The sequence below is a fragment of the Nanorana parkeri genome, unplaced genomic scaffold (assembly GCF_000935625.1).
Source record: "Nanorana parkeri isolate BGI_ZX_2015 unplaced genomic scaffold, ASM93562v1 scaffold3, whole genome shotgun sequence".
Classification (NCBI taxonomy): domain Eukaryota; kingdom Metazoa; phylum Chordata; class Amphibia; order Anura; family Dicroglossidae; genus Nanorana; species Nanorana parkeri.
In genome coordinates, this window is record NW_017306271.1 from 620,327 (window position 1) to 642,078 (window position 21,752).

At 44.5% G+C, this 21,752-nt stretch overlaps 1 protein-coding gene across 1 annotated transcript in view; it reads left to right on the top strand.

The window, feature by feature from the left end:
* Positions 1-10,486, top strand: part of CUNH7orf50 (chromosome unknown C7orf50 homolog) — a 37,933-nt gene extending 27,447 nt beyond the window's left edge. The window contains exon 4 of the mRNA XM_018564492.1: positions 10,232-10,486. Within this exon, the coding sequence (XP_018419994.1) occupies positions 10,232-10,414 (183 nt within the window). The 3' untranslated portion in view covers positions 10,415-10,486. The remainder of the gene's footprint in view (positions 1-10,231) is intronic.
* The last annotated feature ends 11,266 nt before the right edge of the window (positions 10,487-21,752 follow it).

Here is a 21,752-nt window from a genome sequence, read left to right on the forward strand (position 1 = left end):
GGGGGGGGGGATTTTTGACTTTAATGTCACTTTAAGTATTCACGGGTTTCCTTGTGAGGTCACTATGAGGAGTACATTCATTTACACTGTCCTTATTTCAACAGCGTCCACTGGCACAGAATTTCTGCCAGTACCTCTAATCGTGCTCACAGAATGCATGCCAGGAATTCCAGGTCTTCCTGAAACAATGCTGGGAGTGTCCCCCCATCCAAGATCTTTTTAAAGAAGAACCCCCACACTGCAAGGGAAAAGTGCTCGTTTTGTCTAGGGGACTCAAATAAAGCAGATTTACTTACCTGATCCTCAGTCCCACTGGCTCCCTCTGGGCTGCTAGAATGGTCCTCACAGCCTCCCATTTCATTACTGGAGTGGAGGTGAAGAAAGATGAGTGCTGATTGATGCAGGACCAAGGGTCAGGTGAGTAAAATTCCTTTTTTTGAGCCCCCTAGACAAAACAAGCACTTGACTTTTGCAGTGTGGGGGTAGCCACACTGCAAAGGTAAGTTTTTGTTTTTTTCCAGGAGTTCTTCTTTAAGCATCATCCAGGAAGTGGCTGGTTGTGGGTCTACTTACCAGCTACCCTGTTTTCTTACAAAAGAGCAATAATACATTATGGATTGCCTTAAGGTGGCCATACACTGTACAACCATCGCAAGACCTTAGTCTTGCGATGGTTGTAAAGTGATTAAAAAAACGTACGTTCTTGGACAGGCAGATTGTACTCTCGATCATCGCAAGCCCGCCCCCCTGGGGGGCGGGCTTCCGATGACCGCAATGCTGAACGGGCAGTGTGCGCATGCGCACACCAGCTCATTCGGCATTTGTCTCCCGAGCACCGTTCAAACCAGCTGAAAATGGTACGATTCTCGGCTGGTTTTCTAGCGTGCTCCTTAGACAAAAGATGTGCGACCGTACAGTAGAAACAGTCGCACGTTTTCGTTCACACTGCTTGATTCTTGTACGATTGGGGGATTTCCCGCGATTCTCGTACGAGAATCGAGCGGTGTATGGGCACCTTTATTCTGTTGCTAACCAGGATGGACCTGACTACTCTCTTGCCTGCCAGCTGCCTATGACCTCTGCCTGGACCCGGTCATTTTCTAATCTCCCCCCAGTGTACCATTTCCACATTGTAGCCTCCTAGTCCCTCACTCATTCCCTGGCGGGGCAATCCTGGGGACAGTGACCTGGTACCAGCACAAGCAAAACTCATCTCCACTATCAGGAGCTCTGGTTAAAATTGGCTGGTGCTCAGACTCTGTGCCCTGGGTGAGTCCGCAACACCACCAGGGGGTGTTGGCGTAACATCTAACTACAGATTGGGTTGTATCTTTTTACTTTATCCATGTGAAGGAGAAACATTTGCTCAAAATGGCATCTTAGATTCAAAATGGCTTCAATGCATAAAGTATCAGGCTTTGGACATGCATATACAGCAGGGCTCAAAATGTCAAGTCCTGAGCTACTAGCCAGGACTTAGAAGTTACTCGCCACCAGTTGCACCACCTAACCCCTACCCTGCCCCAGACTTAACTCTGCCAGGTCAGCGGTGTGACGCATAGTACAGAAGTCAACAGATGGATGTGTGCCGGGCACTTGCACAGTGGAGATCACCAGCGGGAAGAAGAAGGGAGACACAGTGGAGCTGAATAAACGTATCTGTGTGCGTGCATGTTGGCCAGACACCGTGGGGCAGGAAGAGACAGCAGTCTGCGCTGGATCATAGAGCGACACCAGATCTGGAGGGATTGCTGAAAACAAGTGGAAAGAAGATGATGATGGGAACAAGATGCATGGGGGGAGGGATTTGACTTTAATGTCACTTTAACCTCTGGCCTATTTCATTCTGTTTATGATGCTAATTTTAGATGTCTGAGACATGATGATATGGAAACTTGTGGCTTTGACCAGACAATGACGGGCAACTTTATGACCAAGGCACCATACCAAGTTAACGAAATATCTAAAAAGTTCCTATGGAGTCATAACTGCCATATGAATGTGACCAATGAACAAGAGCTGTATCAATGATGTATATTTTGTTATAAATTCTTATGTACTTTCCTAATAAATTAGACTAGCTACAGTATACGCTTGGTGTCTGTGTGTTGGTCTCCAATATCGCAATATTGCATCATAATTTGAGTCCATTGGCTAAGAGCGGCAGGGTTTTTTCTACCTGCACATATAAACAGTAAATTTCCACAACATATGTACAGACCTTATTCAAAATCATTAAATACACTGGGAAATGTTTCAATTTGCTAGCACCCGTGGGACAACTCGGGACGAAGTTATAGTTATTTATACCAGTCTGGCATAAACACATATTTCAGTTTATGGTTTCCTTGTAGTAAACAGAATTATTCAGTATTTGTCACTGGGTGCAATGGATAAATTTAGGTCCTTGGTTCTCAACTGGTGGGTCGTGACCCAAAAGTGGGTCGCGAGCCCATGCTCCGAGGGTCGCCTCTTGCCCTCCACTGCACTAGGTGAGAGGCTCCTCAGACTTCTCCTAGCCCAGCCCTGTTAGTTCTCGTGCCAAGCAGCCATTCAAAATGTGCTGCCCAGTGTCAGCTTGGGGTGGGGGTGGGCTGGAGGTATGGCCGTGAGGGAGCTCTCTCCATACATACATTGCTTACAGCTCCTTCACGTGTCCTATAGAGGTGCCTGGACCGGAGTGACATTACATTTGGGCTCCTGGCACCTCTACAGGGCACGCAAGGGAGCTGTACAAGCAATGCACATATGGATGGAGCTTTGTCACAGCACAGCAGCCCACACTAAACCCAGGATAAGGATCCACTCCATTTCTTGTAAGGTAGGGTGACTGGGTGGACCTTAAAAAAAAATTCTAAATTTTTTGGAGTGTGTATGTGTGTGAGATTGTGGTTGTGTATGTATGTCAGTGTTTTTGAGGTCCCCGTCCACACTAGTACAGTGCGTTAATTGCATAGCACCATGCGAATAATGCACTGTACCACACAATCGCATCTAACATGCATTCTGGTGTGGGAGGTGTGTTGTATTGCCATTCATTTGCATGGTACCCTTTACGCACCGCCCTCCCACAGTTAATACGCCAGCACCGGAACGTGCGGTATCCCAATGCCGTGCATTCCATTGCAGTGCAGACATTGCAGACTTGGGTCGCAACTTACTGACCAAGGACGAATGTGGGTCCTGAGGTTACACAGGTTGAGAACCACTGATTTAGGTAAAACATACATTACCGTAGTTAATAGATTAAAATGGCAAAGTATCATCTCTTTGAAGAATTCTTTGACTAACAGACAGCCTCTAGACGGCCCGTGTCAGACAAGTGATCACGTTAAATCCCTACGTACTTATGCTAACTTTGAAAGGATTATGTACCCCAGCTCATTCTGTTTTTGCTGAAAGCTTGCTAGGAGGTATCCATATTGCTTGTGAAATTATTTTGCAGCCATGCCCCCTGAACTGTAAAATGTTAATGGTCAGTTCTGTTTACAGGTGGGCAGAGGTGAACAGATGACCATCTAAGCACTTATACCATTCTGCTTTTACTGCACTGAAATCAGCATGATGGGCCTGTTGTTACTTTGGAGTCCTTGTGTAGGTTGTGTATACAGGTGTCTCTTCCCCTTAATTTCAGACATATTTTATGTTCCTGTGTAGTATATAATTCCATACAAAAAGAACAGTGAGTGTGTTTTCCTGAGCAGCCAGTCACTTTCTAGCCTGGTCAACAAAATAATAGTTGCAATCTGATTGACCTTCCATTTTTGTGTTGCTTTGGAGTACAGCTGTTAAAATGTGGAGAGTAAGCTTGCTGTTGTAGTTTTAATTTTTGGGAACTGGCCGACGTAACATGATTCTGAGTGAGAGCGTTTGTATAATTTCCCATCAATTAAACCCTTTAATTCCTTTGCAAACAATGCTAAGCTCCATAGACATCATGTAAACTGGCGATTTCGTCATACACTTGATTGTGAATCCAGAGCTACTTAAGACTTACAAGTTAATGTCATGGGATGGCCCATCTGACTCTTTTGTTTTTCATTAGCACAAGCTACTGTAACATACCACACAATTGAGCAGATGTGTTCTGCAGCTGTCTACGAATCCATTTCCAGCCAGAAAGCCCCAGTATTCCTTAAGCACGCCTGGTTCCCATCACCGTGGCTTGATGGAACCCATTTCACTGGTTAGACATGTGGGTAGACCCATGAGGTGCTGCAGTAGCTAGACAGAAGTGACAAGTTCATATTTATCATGTAGGAGATGCAACTCATGAATTTGTTACAGTACAAGATTGCAAAGGTTTAGAACATTCAGATATTAAAACTTGACATTTCTACATAGATATTACAGATTATATTATGCATAGCAGGTTGGTCACCAGCTCAGTCGGGGTTCTCTCAGTAGTAGGGGTGAATGATAGAGGGCTATTACTTATTTCTAAACCTTATGTATTTTGGTTGGTTTAGTCTGTAAATATGATTGTAGAGGGAATCATAGGGGGTATATTTATCAATCTTTTCACATCGCTTTTACTCAGGATTCAGTTTCTTTCCGATTTGAATCCAATTTGAAAAATGTGTGACTTCAGTAAAAACATTTACTATTGCTAACTGAATTTGCAAAATATTAGGGTGGACAGGGTTGTCAGTCTGCAATGTGACCTTCAGACACTGGGCTCTTCATTGTGGCGCATTCAAAACTAGAGTGCACTGTGTTAGTGGTGCAGCGCTTTCCAGGTCAAGCTGTGGCATAACCCCAGATGTGACCCGGTCTCTAAAGAGTGTCTTTGTGAATATGTCGTATGGACCAAGCACCAGGAGCTACCTCATTACTCAGGGCATTGGATGCCATTTATAAATCCCTATTCTCCATCAGTTCACAGTGGAAAAGTTGCACCAATGTCATCCTCTTTGGAGTTTTGTGCACATGCTCCGCGCTCTATATCCTGCCAATTAGCATATGGGAAGCACTTTCCTGCTGCTGCTCCAGACTGCAAGTAGCACATTGATTTATTGGTTCGAATTTGGTGTCCGCTTATAGTGACCCGGTCAACTTTTGGCTGCCTGAACCCTTTCCTGCTGCCAGCAGCCAATTCATATTCAAGCCCTGGCCTTGTTCCCTGTGCTACGTTGCCACCTGCCTTGCATTGCAATCTGTTGGATCTCGGACACAAGGGGAACTGTCCAATTCGGGTGCCTCAAGCTCACACTCCTATAATGGTTTTGGTGCTGCCTGCAGTGCAGCCCCTACAAGGCCTGACACTGACAGCCTGGAATTTTTCCTCTGCTGAAGTCTATGTTGTACTCAGAGTCTGCCTTAATTCCTTTGGGCTTGGCCCCCTCCATGGCTCTATCAGAGGAGGATTTCACGACAGGCATGCAAGCTTTTATGGGCCTATTTGAAATGTAACTGCTGACTCTGACTATAGGGTGCCATTATTGTGCTTTGGCACCTTCCCCTGCACAATCTTATCTGATCTACCAGGGGCATTAACAGCCCCTGAACCCTGATCTGAGACTCCATCAGATGATGAGTCTCTTAAGTCAATAAAAAATTCTGCTACTCCTGAGGAATTGCAGGTCATGGCCATTACTCTCAGGTTTAAAGAGTCCTTAGCAGCTCTTATTGCTGTGGCTCACACCACTTTAAAACCTGTGGCTTCTATCAGTCCTATTCCCAGCCTAAGCTCCTTCAGGGTTCCCAATACCTCTCTGGTGCACCTATTGTTTCCTGATGTGAACAATGCAGAAGTTAGGCTAATGTTCTCTTTAAGTGGAAATTATACAGTGACTAGAAAACATGAAGCCATATTCTGTGGATTAGCAGAAAGGCATTGGCTTGATCATGTGTTGAAAGCTCATTTATCTATCTGCACTGACTTTACAAATGCTCCCACTATCTTTTTATCACATCTTATCATGTGGTAATAGTGGGCAGCAGCGTACCCGATTGTTTAGTGCTGCAGCCTAACGTTGGGGTAATGAATTCCACAAAAGGGCACTGTTTGAAGTGAAGTTTCTATGTATGTCCTCCTGATGTTTCTTTCCTTTGCTTGCTGTTTTTTGCTCTCATAGTCTGAAACCATACTGATAGACCGACAAGCCTAAAATGTGCAACTATAGTAAGCTGTATGTAAATTAGAGGAACATTTGCTTGTAAGCTCCATTGGATCAGGGACTGATGAGAATCTCTGTTTTCCCCAAAGCTCTGCAGAACGCAATATGATGCCAATATAAAAAGTTCTTATTGCAGTCCAGCAACTGTAGTAATAGAAAGTTTGCCACTGCCACCTTGTGGTTATATAGAGGATGACAGAGAATGTACAGTCCTGAGGGATAGTCTTATAGTGGCCCATGGAGCCACTGTTTGTGTCCATATCCTATGTAACTGTATTTACAGTCTATTGGGCAGATTTCCATCACAAGAGCCTGTGGGCATACCACCTCTGGACCCGAAAGCAACAGCCTAAGACTCAATTTCTACTGATCACAGCAGAGTGGTGTAGTGGTTAGCACTTCTGCCTTGCAGCACTGGGGGTCCCTGGTTCAAAAATCCAGGTTAGGACACTATCTGCAAGGAGTTTGCATGTTCTCCCTGCACTTGCGAGGGTTTCTTAGCACACCTCAAAGACATGCTGGTGGGTTCATTGGCTCTTGTTTAAATCAGCCCTGTATGTATGTATGTATGTGAGATAGGGACCTTAGATTGTAATACAGCTCCTTGAGGGCAGGGAGTGATGTGAATATGCAACTGCATAAACTGTCGGTGCTATATAAATACCCTTAATAAATGCATTTAATGTTTTAGATATGCATAGTAACATTTAATAAGGGTTGCCCAGGCTCCTCCTCTGGATAGTGAAGATGGCTTCTCGGCCTACAGTTGCAGCAGAGCTAAAATGATTATAGAGCAGATCCAGTGGAGCTGACATTCTGCTGCTGCTCTTTTTTGTGCAATTTTGTAGGATCGCCATACATAAAATATCATAAGTGGGCAGCACAGTGTCGTTGTGGTTAGCGATTCTGCCTTGCAGCACGGGGGGGTCTCTGGTTCGAATCCCGGCCAGGTCACTATCTACATGTTCTCCCTGTGCTTGGATGGGTTTCCTCCGGGTACTCCAGTTTCCTCCCAAACTCCAAAGACATGCTGGAAGGTTAATTGGCTCCTGTCTAAAATTGTCCCTGTATGTACGTATGTATGTGAGATAGGGACATTGGATTGTAAGCTCCTTGAGGGTAGGGACTGATGTGAATGTGCAACTATGTAAAGTTGTCAGTGCTATAGAAATACCTGTAATAGATAAATAATAAATAAGTCCGTCTGTAGTTTATTTTATGATGACAAAACAAATGTCTGAATAATGGAAGAACATATTTGAATGTACTTTGTTGGGCCTATTTGTGATTAAAGCTGAAGGCCAGAGAAACAGCTAAATACACAGAGAAGGTTTCCTTTTGTGAGTGTTCTGTAGTAATGTCACCTTTCACTCTTGAACCTGACTGAGCACAGATTATGACATGACGAGAATGACAGCAATGTACTCGGAAGTGATCAGAGATGACCACTTATGGGGGTTTTCTTCATAGGGAAGACCAGCAAACAGATATTTACTAATTTCCTACCAGTCTCCATCCCTACACCCACAATGAAGGTCCTGGGCACCCAGGAGGGACATTTGAGTTTGGGATGTGTGGGGGAGGGGGTGATCGGACAGCCTGTAGAGATCAGTTAAAGGACAACTATTGGGTTAGGGCTTTTCCCCATAGTTCTCCTTGGGGTAACAGGAGGACACAAACTAGCGTCCTCCCGTCACCCTAAGCTCAGTATACCGCGAGCTACAGGAGATGCTGAAGCCGATCCCGACAATTATGTCTGGTTCTGCCCAGCTGCGTGACTGACAGCTGGCTCTGGCTATCTAGAGGCTGAGCCAGCTGTACCCGCCCCCTCCCCCGTCCGTTCCGCCAGTCAGCGCTGGAGGATCGTGGAGGGGGGTATCCAGCCCGTCCCCTGTCACGGCAGAGAGCTGTGACAGGATCGAGAGGTGAGCGAACGCCGGTATGTGTTCGCTCACCTCCCGATCTACTGAGCCGACCTGTGACAGTCTCATTGTCGCAGGTCGGCTAGAACTATGAGGATGAGTGAAAAGCACTCACCTCATAGTTCTCCTTTAAATAAACTCTGTCTACATGTCTGTTTATATGACGGTAACAGCAAAAGGGTTAGAGTGCGCCAGGGTATATAGACTGTGCACAAAGTATTTATGTGGAACACGCAGTAAAGAAAACATAATTCCAAACAAACCCTCACCGAGCTCTATAGCTGTGGGCATTGTAGATAATCTTCAAAGTTCAGAATGAGGCACTGACATCACAGCTCCTCTCCCCTTATTTTCTTGGCAGTCCTCTAATGTAAACACACAGCAAGTGGCCCCATTTACACCCGAGCATTTTGTCTTCTATGGTGTCTGTTCACACTTGAGCACTGAAGCGTCAGTAGTAGAAAAGATCCAGGAGCTCCTTTTCAGGCAGAATCAATCATTTAATGTGAGTGCCTGAAAAATGCACATTTCTGCCTTTTATAAAGGGACATAAACACTAGATTCTGCTTCTGTACTACAAGCAGCGCATAAAACTATATAAACGCACAAAGAAATATTTGAAAATGACCAGCCTATGCTTACCTTTAGGTGTGAATGCATCCTGACGCTGTGCTTCAGAGTCTCTACTGTGATCTTGAAGAAGAATAGCTACCCCAGCCCTGCAGGGGTTAACTGCTTGTTTTTGTCTATGTTCCCGGCCAATCGCCCGGCTTTCCGATTGGCCGGGAAGGCGGCTCGATGCTGATTGGATGGGAAGCTGGTTTCCCGGCCAATCACAATCGTGCCGCCCAAACAACATTGAGCCGGCTTCCCGGTGCAGTCAGGAAGCCGAGTGGCATGTCATTACTTATCGGCAGAATCCCTGATTGCCCGGGAAGCCGCTCCGTACCGGTATCGGCGAGTACAGAAAGCAAAATATCTTGTACTCATCCTCGATACCGAGAAATTGTTATCTGTGCACCCCTAAGATCTATAGTGTGTATAGACATGAGGGCGCCGCGGAACATTCCACTGCTGCAGTGTAAAAGGAGAGAGGCTGGAGGGAACGCTGTAACATCGCACTGGCTCAGAGCTTCGGGTGAGTATAACTTTGCTATTTATGAAAATGGCAAAAACTAGCAGTTAACCCTTGCAGTGCGGGGGTAGCCCCACTGCAAAGGTTAGCAAAATTTTTCCTGGAGTACTTCTTTAAAAACATGCTGTATGTGTCATGTACTCAATTGTGTTCTAGCAATAGTTCTCTGTAACGCTTAAGTTCCGCCATAAGCTCTACTCGTATATTGTTGTAACATGATGCACATCATGTAAAATATTCTGTTTCCCGTGTTCTTTATGGAAAACGCAATCCAAATAATTAAACACAGAATTGTCAAAAAAGACAACTTGCACATAGTATTTCTGATTGTTGGAGCGCCATCTGCTGGCAACATTTGGGAATGCAGTAATGCAATTTCTCTCAAATGTAAGGAGCCTGTTTATAAATAAAAGGAATGGCGGTTCCCCCAAAGGTATGACAAGCAGGGGTGGGAAGAGGGGGCAGATTTGTGGGGGTAATTTTATTTTCTCACATTTGGTGGGAAACTGGAATTACCCTGTAACGCCGAGTACAGCAGAACTGGGACTGGAAAGGGCAGCAAGGGAGTCAAACAGGACTGTATTGCTGTATACAGGAATTGTCCCCCTAACACTGAACAGTGGAGAACGCAGAGAAGGGAATTCATCAAAACTGGAGCAGACAAAATCTGGAACAGCCATGCATGGCAACCAATAGGCTTCTATGTTTTATTCTCAAATCCTAACTGAACAAACTGACGAGAGAAGCTGATTGGTTGCCCTGCACAGCTGCTCCAGATTCTGTCTGCTCCAGTTTTCATTGTTTCCCCCAATGAATCTCATCAGTGCACTCCACACACTGACCAACTTTTACCTACCAGAAAGCCTTGTGCGGACCCAAATGCAGTATGCTTTCAGATACTTCCGAGATGCTTTGACTGGTGAATTGCTTTTGCTGTTACATTGAGTTGTATATGAAAAAATATGTCTCTCAGATGCAAGCAGAAACCCATTTACATGAGTCCTCATAGTACTTCCCATCATAACCTAACATGTTTGACTTTATTGTTTGTATAGGTTCCTGACAAGTACTTTCAGATTCTGTTGGACTACTTGGGTGGTCTGAAAGGAAGCGCACGCGAGACCACAATACAGAAAGCGGAAGCTTACATGAAGGAGTGTGACAGCAATGAGACGGAGGAAGAGGCGGATTCGCAGAAGAGAGAGAGAATTCGAGAAGTCTTACAGCTCCTGTCATAGTGTTTGGGAAATTCTACATTCCCTCTAGACGATAGTATATCTTGTTTTTATTGTACTGAAACCATGCCTCTGCAACTGTAACTGTCTGTGATTTAATATGTGACTTTCACTTGCAGACCTTCTTTGCCCAATGTGGGATTCTTCCTTTAACATTGTGGCCTGATGTGCACCTCAGAAGTCTGTTATAGATAAAGGGTTTCCACCTTCCCAATAGATTTATCTAGTCTCTGTCTCTTGAGGACCTGGTGCTTTCACTGGGTTCCCAATGCCACGGCTTTGTCGCTGTGAGGAAGATCAGGCAATCCAAGAGCCCCAGAACTACTACCTCACAGATGCTTGGCAGCTGACGGTGTGTAGGCACCTAAAAGGGACAAACCTTGAATTGTCTGGTTACCTATTTTATATACACTTCAGTATTACTCCACAGCTTTTATAATGTTGATGCAACTTTAATAAAGAAATGTTTCTCTTGTTCCGTCATAAAGATAAATACAAATTTAGATCAATAAATTGAAATAAAAGACATTCATTTTGGGGTTTGTAAAGTTCATTGGAGTATCTGATGTTTTCAGCACAAGGACCTGAACATGACCAGTACCATATCGCCCAGCTTCACCATTAGCACCAAGTCTTTAGAAGAGCACCCCTCCCATGGCCCGATCATTTCAGAGGTAGAAACATACTTTGTATATGTGGGTTGTGTTCAGGAGACTTCATGTATGTATGCTCACCTACAACCGTCAGCAAGGAATGCCACAAAAAGACCAACCACAAAAACCTAGTGCTTGTTTACAAACATTGCGTGTAGATTATAGCAATCAAATGCCTCCACGTTTCTGGGGTAAGTTAGAGAACAACAAACATGACTCCTTGTTGGGGGGAGGGACGCACCGATATCGATACTAGTGTCAGTTCCGATACGAGTACTCGCCCAAATGCTCCCATACCTTCCCCCAATACCAAAACTTCTCTGACCGCCATGCCACGAGGGAACATGGACCCGGCTTCCCAGCCAATCAGGTAACAACTTGCCGCCCAGCTTATTGATTGGCCGGGAAGCCGGGTCCATGCTGTTTGGTCGGCTCAATGCTGATTGTCCAGGAAGCCGCATGGAGCCGGGCAATCAAGAAGCCAGGTGGCGGGTAATGACACGCTGCCCAGCCTCCTGATTTCCCAGGCCGGCTCCATGCTAGCGGAAGTAACGGTATCAGTACTTGGCATTGGCGAGTACTGAAATATAAATATCGGTACTCATACTCAATACCGGAAAATCGGTATCAGTGCGACCTTAGTTATAACAATACTTTTTCTTTAAAGAAGAACTCCGGGCAGAAATGTTATTTAGCCCTGCAGTGGGGCTGCCCCTGCACTGCAAAGGTCTAGCACTCGTTTTTGCCTAAGGTAAAAAAAAGAAACAAAATTATACGCACCTGAGTTTGCAAGCTGGCCGGTTCTTAGACCTGTTCTTGGAGCGTCTCTCCCCCATCATTGCAGCGGTATATGAGTCCTTGAGTCATCACATCTAATACACTGTATTGGATGTGAGGACGCCGATGGATATACCATCATTGCAGCGGAGGAGGACAGAGGTTGGAGAGAGCGCTGCCAGCTCAGGTTCGGGTGAGTAGAACTTTTTTTGGAACCCTAGGCACAAACGATCAGATAACCCTTTTTTGTGTTTTTGCATTGGAGTCATTAAAGGATTACAACTTAGGGGGGAGGGGGGGGTTCAGTTACACTATGAATATGAGTGTAACATGAAATATGGTCAGAAAGGTAAACATGGCCTTCAGTGCAGATCAGATGACAATAAACACTACAACAGTGTAGACTTTTCTTTTCATTAGAGTTTCATTTATAAACCTGACCTTACAGGAGATTTAAATACACAATTTTAAGCAGAACTCCAAGAAAAACAATTCCTAACCCTTGCAGTGGGGCTACCCCTGCACTGCAAGGGTTAAGTGCTCATTTTTGTCTAGGTTCAAAAATACCAAAGTTATACTCATCCAATCCTCGGAGCCGGCCTGCTCTTAGACCAGTCCCTGGAGCCTCACTCCTCTTCTGCTGCAGCAATGGTATGTCCCTCGGCATCCTCCCGCCCTGTACACTGTGTACAGAATGTGATGACTCATGGTACCTTAGACCGCTGCAGCAGAGGGGGAGGGAGGTGAAAGGGATTGGTCTAAGAACCAGTTAGCTTCGGGTAAGTATAACTGATATTTTTGAACCTAGACAAAATAGAGCACTTAACCCTTGCAGTGCGGGGGTGGCCCCACTGCAAGGGTTAAGAAAAAGTTCTGCTTTAAGGTAGAGATTAAATGTAAATACCTCATTCGTTTCTTGGTATCCTATTCCCTGGTACAGTAGAACTCAGGCTGGGAGAGGGATGGTCAGTGCTGTGTGAGCCAATCAGGCGTTTATGTTTTCACATGTGCTGACAGACACACATTAGAATACCTTATCTGTCTGGTGCTGCTCCTCCATTGTCCAGTCACAGTCTAGGCCAGTGATGGCAAACCTTTTTTGAGACCGAGTGCCCAAACTGGATCACAAAACCAACTTAAGTGCCAACCCCGCACTTAGACCCCAAAAACAATTCACATGATTGTCTGAACTAATTATATGCTTAAATCTTAAAATACAAGAGGTACCTTTGTACTGTGCTAATGAGTGACGTGTTCCACTGCAGTGTGCTACTAAGGTACATGTCACGCAGCACACTGCAAGGCAAGAGTCTACAGCTTGGAGTCAGTGGTGGAAGATGTGACTCTGGTAGCTCTGCCACTGACTCCAAGCTGTACAGGAGCTAATCTCAGGAATACATTATATAACAATGCCGAATACTGCCAACTATAGAGGACTACAAATCCCAACAATACAATATATAACAATGCCGATTACTGCCAACTATAGAGGACTACAAATCCCAACAATACAATATATAACAATGCCGAATACTGCCAACTATAGAGGGCTAAATATCCCAGCAATACATTATACAGCAATGCAGAATACCATCAGCTATAGAGGACTACAAATCCCACCAATACAATATACAGCAATATAGAATACCACCAACTATAGGAGGCTGTGTGGCTCTCAGGAGGGCTATACGGCTCTCAGGGGATCTGTGCGGTTTCTGGCTGGGGCCGTGTGGCTCTTAGGGGCTGTGCCGCTCTCCTGGAGGGCAGCTGCTGCTCAATAGATCCGACCATCCCGGATCACCTGGGCTCACGTGCCCTTGGTTCGCCACCACTGGTCTAGGGCATGGAAGTGATTAAAGGAGAACTATGGAGTTAAGGCTTTTCCCCATAGTTCTCCTAAGGGTAACGGGAGGACACAAACTAGCGTCCTCCCGTCACCCTAAGCTCAGTATACCGCGAGCTACAGCTCACAGTATACTGAGACGCCGCAGCTGAAGCGGAATCCGACAATTATGTCTGGATCCGCCCAGCTGCGTGAGGCACAGCTAGTTCTGCCTATCTAGAGGCAGAGCCAGCTGTACCCGCCCCCCCCCAGTCCGATCCACCAGTCAGCGCTGGCGGGGAGGGGGGAAATCCAGCCCCTCCCCTGTCATGGCAGAGAGCCATGACGGGATCGAGAGGATGCTCAGCTGCAGTATTAAAGAGTCGGGTCGCCAGCCTGGCTGTGCCTCGTGGCAGGGCTATGTAAATCTCAGAACCGGTTGAACAAAATTACAAATCTCTGGCAGGCCAAACTGTTTGGGCAAACTGCTACATACAGTATCAGTTGAATAGAGGGAGTTCAGCTTAAACATAACCACATGACTAATGAATATAGAAAATTGGAAGCTGTGTCAAAAAGTATAATCTAGGATAAGAGAAGGTTTTTAGCACTTAAGGTGATCCGATCATCTTCTTTCCAGTCGTTTTCAGCAATCCCTCCAGCGCTGGTACCGGTCTCTGATCCAGTACTGACTTCTGCGTCTTCCTGTCCCACGGAGTCTGTCTGCGTGCACGCTGACTGGCTGCATGCATTGACTTACCCTGTGTCTCTTCTATCAGCCGAAGATCTCTACTGCTCATGCCTTCGCGGCTGCTGCTTGAGCACCAGTGGTAATTTAGCGCCCTTTCTTTATACAGCTCCTGTATGAATGTAAATGAAGCCGCCAGCTTGATTACACAGGGCCCACTATCGGTGCTCCTATATAGGTATAAATGAAGCCCTGGGTTGTGTTCATGCAGGAGCAGCTTTTAGCACTCCCGGCAAAAGACCAAAACCCAGCTGTGGTTTTAACATCTTGCTCCTGGTCTCTGTTCCAGGAGCGAAACAACGCCTGCAGTTCTTCATGATTTACTTTTCTTATATTATTAGCAGACATCCCAACTCTCCCGGAAGCTCCGGGAGTCTCCCGCTATTAGATAGCCGCTCCCGGCCGCAAGTGCTACATTGGGAGGAATTTATCAAAGCAATTGTGACTGTTTTAGCCTCTTAGATCATTTTTTTAATGTGCAAATCTGTTTAGCCGCTCCTTTTAACATGTGCGCCCGTTTTGACCAGAGCTTGCACTGTTTTCCCGATTGTGCGTGTTTTGCGTCTGTTTTGCAAAAGTTTGCAACTGTTTTCATCTGCACTTGTCCTGCGGCTGTCTAAAACTGGAGCATCACCTAACAGAACAATCGCTACTTAAGAAGTCCCCATGACCACTTCTTCAAGAAACGACAGTTAAGCTTTTTGCCCGTAGTTACGAGTCTTCTTTCCTGGAGCCTATTTAATCTCATTTTGAACAACATTTCACTAGCAACATAAATCTGGTGCAAATGTCTCCCATGCTGACATATGTGAGTTCAAACAGCAAAAAGTTTCCCAGCACACTCACAAGCTAGCATGTAAAAAAAAACCTGTCTCACCGCTTAGGTTAAAAACAGAGGTTTAGATACACGTCTTCTGCAGAAAATGTGAAAGCCGCACAGCTACGTTAAGGCACCTCCATATAGTGCGGTCCTAACTCTAAACTATCAGAGCCTCCATCTTGGAGCACATGGGACAAAAGATTAAATTGGGTGCAGCTTTGTCAGGAGGAAGCCCAACCCCCTTACAGGCACAGTTACGCACAAGCGATTCCGCACATCACAAGGCAGCTGAGACCCCCCATGCATCACTGCACCAAATCAGTCAAGCAAATCAAATGGCAAACGCACTCATCATTTCATTATCAGCTTTATAGCAAGGTGCACATGGAAGGGCCTAATACAGTACAACAGCAAAAAGTTTTCCCAGCACACTCACTAAGGTTAAAAGCAGAGGTTTAGATTTTCTGCAGAAGACGTGTATCTAAACCTCTGCTTTTAACCTTAGTGGTTAGACAGGTTTTTTTTTACATGCTAGCTTGTGAGTGTGCTGGGGAAACTTTTTGCTGTTTGTACTGTATTAGGCCCCTCCATGTGCACCTTGCTGTAAAGCTGGTAACGAATTGATGAGTGCGTTTGCCATTTGTTTTGCTCATATGTGAGTTCAAACACTCACAATTGCTATGATACCTTGATCCTTTTTTTTTTCTCATTTGTTCCTTTATCTGCCCATAATGTCAGTTAATGCACCCTTGCAAGAAGAACAAAATAACGCCATCCCAGAAGAAACAAGGCTCAGAAGAAATTATTATTGATCAGTGTGGTCACATGGACCAACGATCCGTCACCTTAGCAAGCATTATGCTGTTCAGCTGTTTGCTGAAGTTTTTAAGTGTGGGCGGTGGTAGGAGATGGACATAACAGGAGATAAGTGCAGAGGGGCCCGGCAGGTGAGGAGATATGTCACTTTTTCATTCTTTTATGAAAATGTGAACTAACCCTTTAAATGACTTTTCCAGGTCACTTTCCACCCTTCCCATTTTTCATGCTCATTGCCATTCAGTCTCACATTGCTATTTCAACTCCATCTCCCAGGAGACCAATAATACTTCACGTGTCACGGTGGTTTACTGGGAATCAATCTATATTTATTTCTGGAAGGTCACGTTTACTTAATTGCTTTAGGTGAAGGCCAGTACCAGTGCTCTTGAATAGGTTTGAGTCAGCTTGAAGTAACATTCTGATGACATAGTGATAGATCACAGTTTAGTGATTGTGATAAAAAGAAAATCACCTGCTTGGTCCTATAGAACCTATTTAAAGACATGTTCATGTATAAGTATGTATAGTGTTTGCTTGATCATCTCATTTGTAGCACTTTGAAATCAATGCAGTGTTAATAAGATAACTGTCACCAAGCAGTTGAAGCAGAACTTCGGGCAAATAACTTTTATTCTTGGTGCATAAAGAAAAGGAAGCACAAGCATGGAAGCCATAATGTCATTTATCCACCCTCCTCTCCCCTTAGCCATTCACAGAACACCATGGGGGGAATTTATCAAAACTGGAGCAGAGAAAATCTGGAGCAGCTGTGCACAGCAACCAATCAGCTTTTATCTCTTATTTTCAAATCTTAACTGAGCAAACTGAAGAGAGAAGCTGATTGGTTGCCCTGTGCAACTGCTCCATATTCTGTCTGCTCCAGTTTTGATAAATTTCCCCCCATATCAATTCTGCAGCGCTGCATCTGAGTCCTCCTCTCCTGTTTAGCATTGGTCCTCTTCCAGATTTAATGACCCACTGTCATTCAACCCACTTCCTGTGAGGCCAGGGTGTCAAGGACCCGCCCTCTGGGAATAAATCATCAAGTCAGCCTATGCACACTGGAGAATGCTGCAGAAAACAAAGCCACATGATTACATGGTGCCATTCTCTGCAGCATTAAGGACCCACCTTCCACCAGAGGACAAAAGAGGACTCCGCACCCCACATGCCCAGGTATTAGGTAAAAAGGTGGGGTGGGAATTACGATAGCGCAGGGCTTTAATTCTCAGCAGTGTCATGTGTACTACTCCGTTATCTTGAAAGATTCAGTTTAATAGAAGCCAAACAGAGAAACTCTTTCTTTATAGAGTGTATGGCAGGGACAGATTGAACCAGTTAGACAGTACTCCAAAATAAGTACTGCTTCAATTATCAATAGCAGCCAGTGTTCTTTTCCCTGCCCTTTCACAACCGTGTTCACACGCATATATGAATGTTGTTACCAAGACTACGAACATGTTTTTGTTCATGAGTTAGAACAGAGCTTTTCCATGGTGCATTTGAACTGAAATCACACAAAAAAAAGTCAGCTACATGTTTTTGTGCATTTGTCATTCATATAATTAGTAAATATCAACCAATGTTACACTAATGCTATTGTCACCATCCATGAAGCCTATTTTAAGAGTCCAGTAGATGGCAGATATTCTAACAGATGGATACCACATTTCTGCCACACTTGACCTTGCAGTTTCAGATTACTATGTAGTAACTTGCAGACATAGTGTATGATCTTCAAAGACAGTGCGGTCCCTGAACCTGGAAGCAACCCTACTACACACCTTCTTCGGATAGATCTATGACATGGTATGTGACACAGACAAATTCCAAGAGAATGTGTGGATAAGGTGTTTCTAAGCTCAGATAGTAAATTGTGATACTTTGTTAGGAGTTGGAGGCATGCTAAATGGCAATGACCAACCGCAGTAAACTTTACCTCATTCCAGGAAAACCTGATATAAGGATCTACAGGTGCAATTGCAGTTATAATTATGTGTGTCAAAAGTATCCTTGGGCCTGATCAATGTTTTGTTTTTAAAACCACACTGAGCTACAATATCTAGCTGCGTGGCAATGAATGTGGGAACTGACCTTGAGCTCTCTCAAGGTCAGAAGGTCAGTTATATACAGGAAGCCTCAGGCTGCATCTCTTTGGGTCTCTTTATATCAGGTCGGTTTCCCTGGTAAGCAACCATCATGGAATCCCCAAAGGGTTGGATGCTTCCATCGCTGCTGGACATAGCTTGGCTCCTCCTGCAGTTCACTACTGGCCCATGATTATTTCCCTTAAATATTGATTTCCCCCTTCCTCTTTAAAAGAAACTTATCAAGAGAGAAACATTTGAGCCAACACTTCTGACATGCTTATTGCCTGGCTCTCATGTTGACCCTCTGGCTTTATTTTTCTGAGTCACTGACCCAGAACAAGTGTACAACAGGTGGAGTCAGACACCCTAACCTGTATACCTTTTTAGAGAATTTTGTGAAATTATTGAAACTAGAGAACAACATTCCAGCCAACTAACTAGCATTTCAGGAGGATATTAGTAATGGCAGTTCCATATTTATACAGTGTTTGACGCGGGCCCCATTTTTAGCTTACATATCCTATGGTATTGCTCGTTATGTTGTTTCATGTCTTACATGTTTTATCTTTGTACAATGCTAGCTCTTTAATAACTAATTTGGAATGGTGTGGTTTATTTACAGTAAAGCTAATTTCCAGTCAAAATTGGAAACCCCCCTCCCCCATCTCCCACACACATTCGTATAAAAAAAACCTTTTCTAGCCACTTTTCACTTACGTAAGTCTGCCATCAGATGACACTCCACACTTCCTCATCTAAGGGTAAAGACCGGTGATTTACCTCTACAGTCCGTGGCTGCTGCCACTGGTCTTGCTGTTGCGCCTCGTTGTGGCATCAATGCACCACTGTTGAAGTTTTGAGGACATGGCTGATGGACCCAATGGGAAGTGTCTATGTCACCAGGCAGTGACGTGGGTACCCAAAGAAGGAACCTTCCGCTCTGCAGTGCAGAAAAGAGAAGACTCAAGACCACAGATTTAGTTCCCATGCATGCTACACTGTCTTTTTGTGCATTGAGGCGCATTGTGGCACACTGCATTAGACAGCCTATTTACAATGTATGGTCTGCAACACACCATAACATGTGTAGGCTGCCTATTTTGCAGGACGTGGCACAGGACAACCCTGCGTTGTCATTCTATGGCACCTGAAGTGCACCAACGCATGGTAATGTGTGCCGTTTACTGCACATTACAGCATAGTGCATGATGTGAATAGGCCCTCAGGGAAGTATTTTTCCCATTTAGATTAGTAAATGTCTTTAGTAATGTGGGTTACATTCTTTTTTTGTAAAGCTTTAAAAAACATGGGATTGATAATGTACCACAGTGGCTGGACTTCTTCTACCTTCCTACCTTCCCTTTGTGCACCACTGTGTCATGGTCCTGTAGCCATCTGCACATTATTAATAAATTGTGTACGGTAATCACATTTATGAGTACTAAATGTTGTCATGTTTCAAATAACATTTGCTTTGGCCCATATATGTAAAGCATTAACTCTGTGTTTAAGAAGAAATCCATTTGGCAAAAATTGCAAAGAGGCTAATTTAAAAAACGTTTACCCAGCATACAGCTGGGCAAATGCCACTCACAAGTCATTACTGCCACTAGATAGAGTCAAGGAGCGTAGAAATTATACTCCTCAACTCTATCTAGGGGCAAATTGCCGTGTGAACATTGTTATACGCTTGTCGAAAGCCTAATAGATCAGTGACTTAATTAATTCAGACTATTAGTCAATTGGAACTACTGAAAGATACAGAGCAAATATTTCATAGTACTGTGCTCCTTTGCACTGTATATGCACATTGATTATGTGATCATGGAAATGCACTATATGAACAAAAGTTTAGCTTGCAGGGTTTGGCACAGGGACATGCTAGGGGTCTTTAGAAACTTTTAGGGACCTTGGGGCTCTCACTTTTCAGTCTCCACTGTCACCTCCACTTACCATCACATTAGCTGAGAAACTCTCAAGCATCTGGGGGCTGCGACTCTTCAGTCTGCACTGTCACCTCAGACTTTCACCTTTACAACCCTAATATCAGTTGACAGACACTTTCAGGGACACAAGTTTCCTCTCTTTAATCTCCATTGTTACCTTAGCCCACCCTGATATCAACTGGCAGAAACTTTCAGTGACCCAAGGGCTCTCTTCAATCTCCATTGCCTCTAGAGCCTACCCTGATATCTTCTATAGAGACTTCTGCGCTCGATTACTCTTAAAAAACTGGGCGTTCCTCCTTACAGCTGCTTACTTCAATTAGCTGCATGAGCCGGCATTAATATCGTTCAAATATGTGAAGTGGCGCTGTCACCCAACGCAGTAAACAAAAAATATTCAAATTCAATCTTCTAATCAACTGTTTGTGTAAGTCAAAGGTAATTATCTTTGAAAAAAGTCTCAAAAGTGACTAATAAAATAGCAAAAGTCCAGTGTCAGTGTGTTAAACACATAATTGAAACAAAGTGTCCATTAAATCATTAAAGGAGAACTATGGGGTAAGTGTTTTTTCCCATAGTTCTCCTAAGGGTCACGGGAGAACAAAAACTAGTGTCCTCCCGTGACCCAAAGCTCAGTATATAGCGAGCTACAGCTCGTGGTATACTCAAGGGCGTATTTACCGCGAGGCAAACTAGGCGTTTGCCTAGGGCGGCACCCTCCGTCGGGAATAAACATCAAAAACTCGTGAACATAGATATCAACTAGTGCCAATGTGCATAAAATTAAATTAATCAATTAAATTGCTGAATTAAAACCGTAGTGCATCAGATATATGAAAAAAACATATAAAAAACCTCATGTAGAAAAACTCATATACTGTAAAACAATCTCAAATATATCAATCAAAGTGATATATAACAAAGTGAGTCCAAAGGTGATTCAAAGTGGGTTCAAAAATCCATGATTAAACATGAATCCAAAAAAATAATTAATTTGTGGGTCAAAAATGATTGAGAATTTCCAGTGAATATACCAAGTCCCACACCGAAGTGTCCACGTCAAAGTCCCCTCTGGGATGCGCACTCTCCAGACCAAGATGTTTATATGCAGAAAGAGATGACAATTGGTAATCCTACATCCGTCCCGTTCTCATCGCATGGATCAGTATTTCAGCACGAAAATATAAAAGGGACAAGGAATACTTAATTAAGAAAGCTAATATTCTTTCAACTTCCTGGTCAGATCACTTTCCGGTATTGATAAAATGTGCATCTTTCTCTCCTATTCCCCCAAACTTTAATTGGAGAATAAACGATTCCCACCTTACATTAGCTCATAAGACAGTTCTAAGGGGGGAACTTATTCGCTTGGCATCGTCAGAGACCTGCTGCTTCTGCGCATGCGCCAAGCCGGGGTTCTTGTAATGGGCCTGTGCGCATGCGCGCGCCAAGGACTGTCCGCGGAAGTACGCTCTCCAAAAGGCTCACAGGAAGTGACACTCTCCAAAAGACTCACAGGAAGTGATGCTGAGACTGCCACAGCCCGGACGGATCCCAACATTACTGTCGAGATCCACCCAGCTGCGTGATTGACAGCTGGCTCTGCCTATCTAGAGGCAGAGCCAGCTGTACCGGCCCCCTCCCCCGTTCGTTCCGCCAGTCAGCG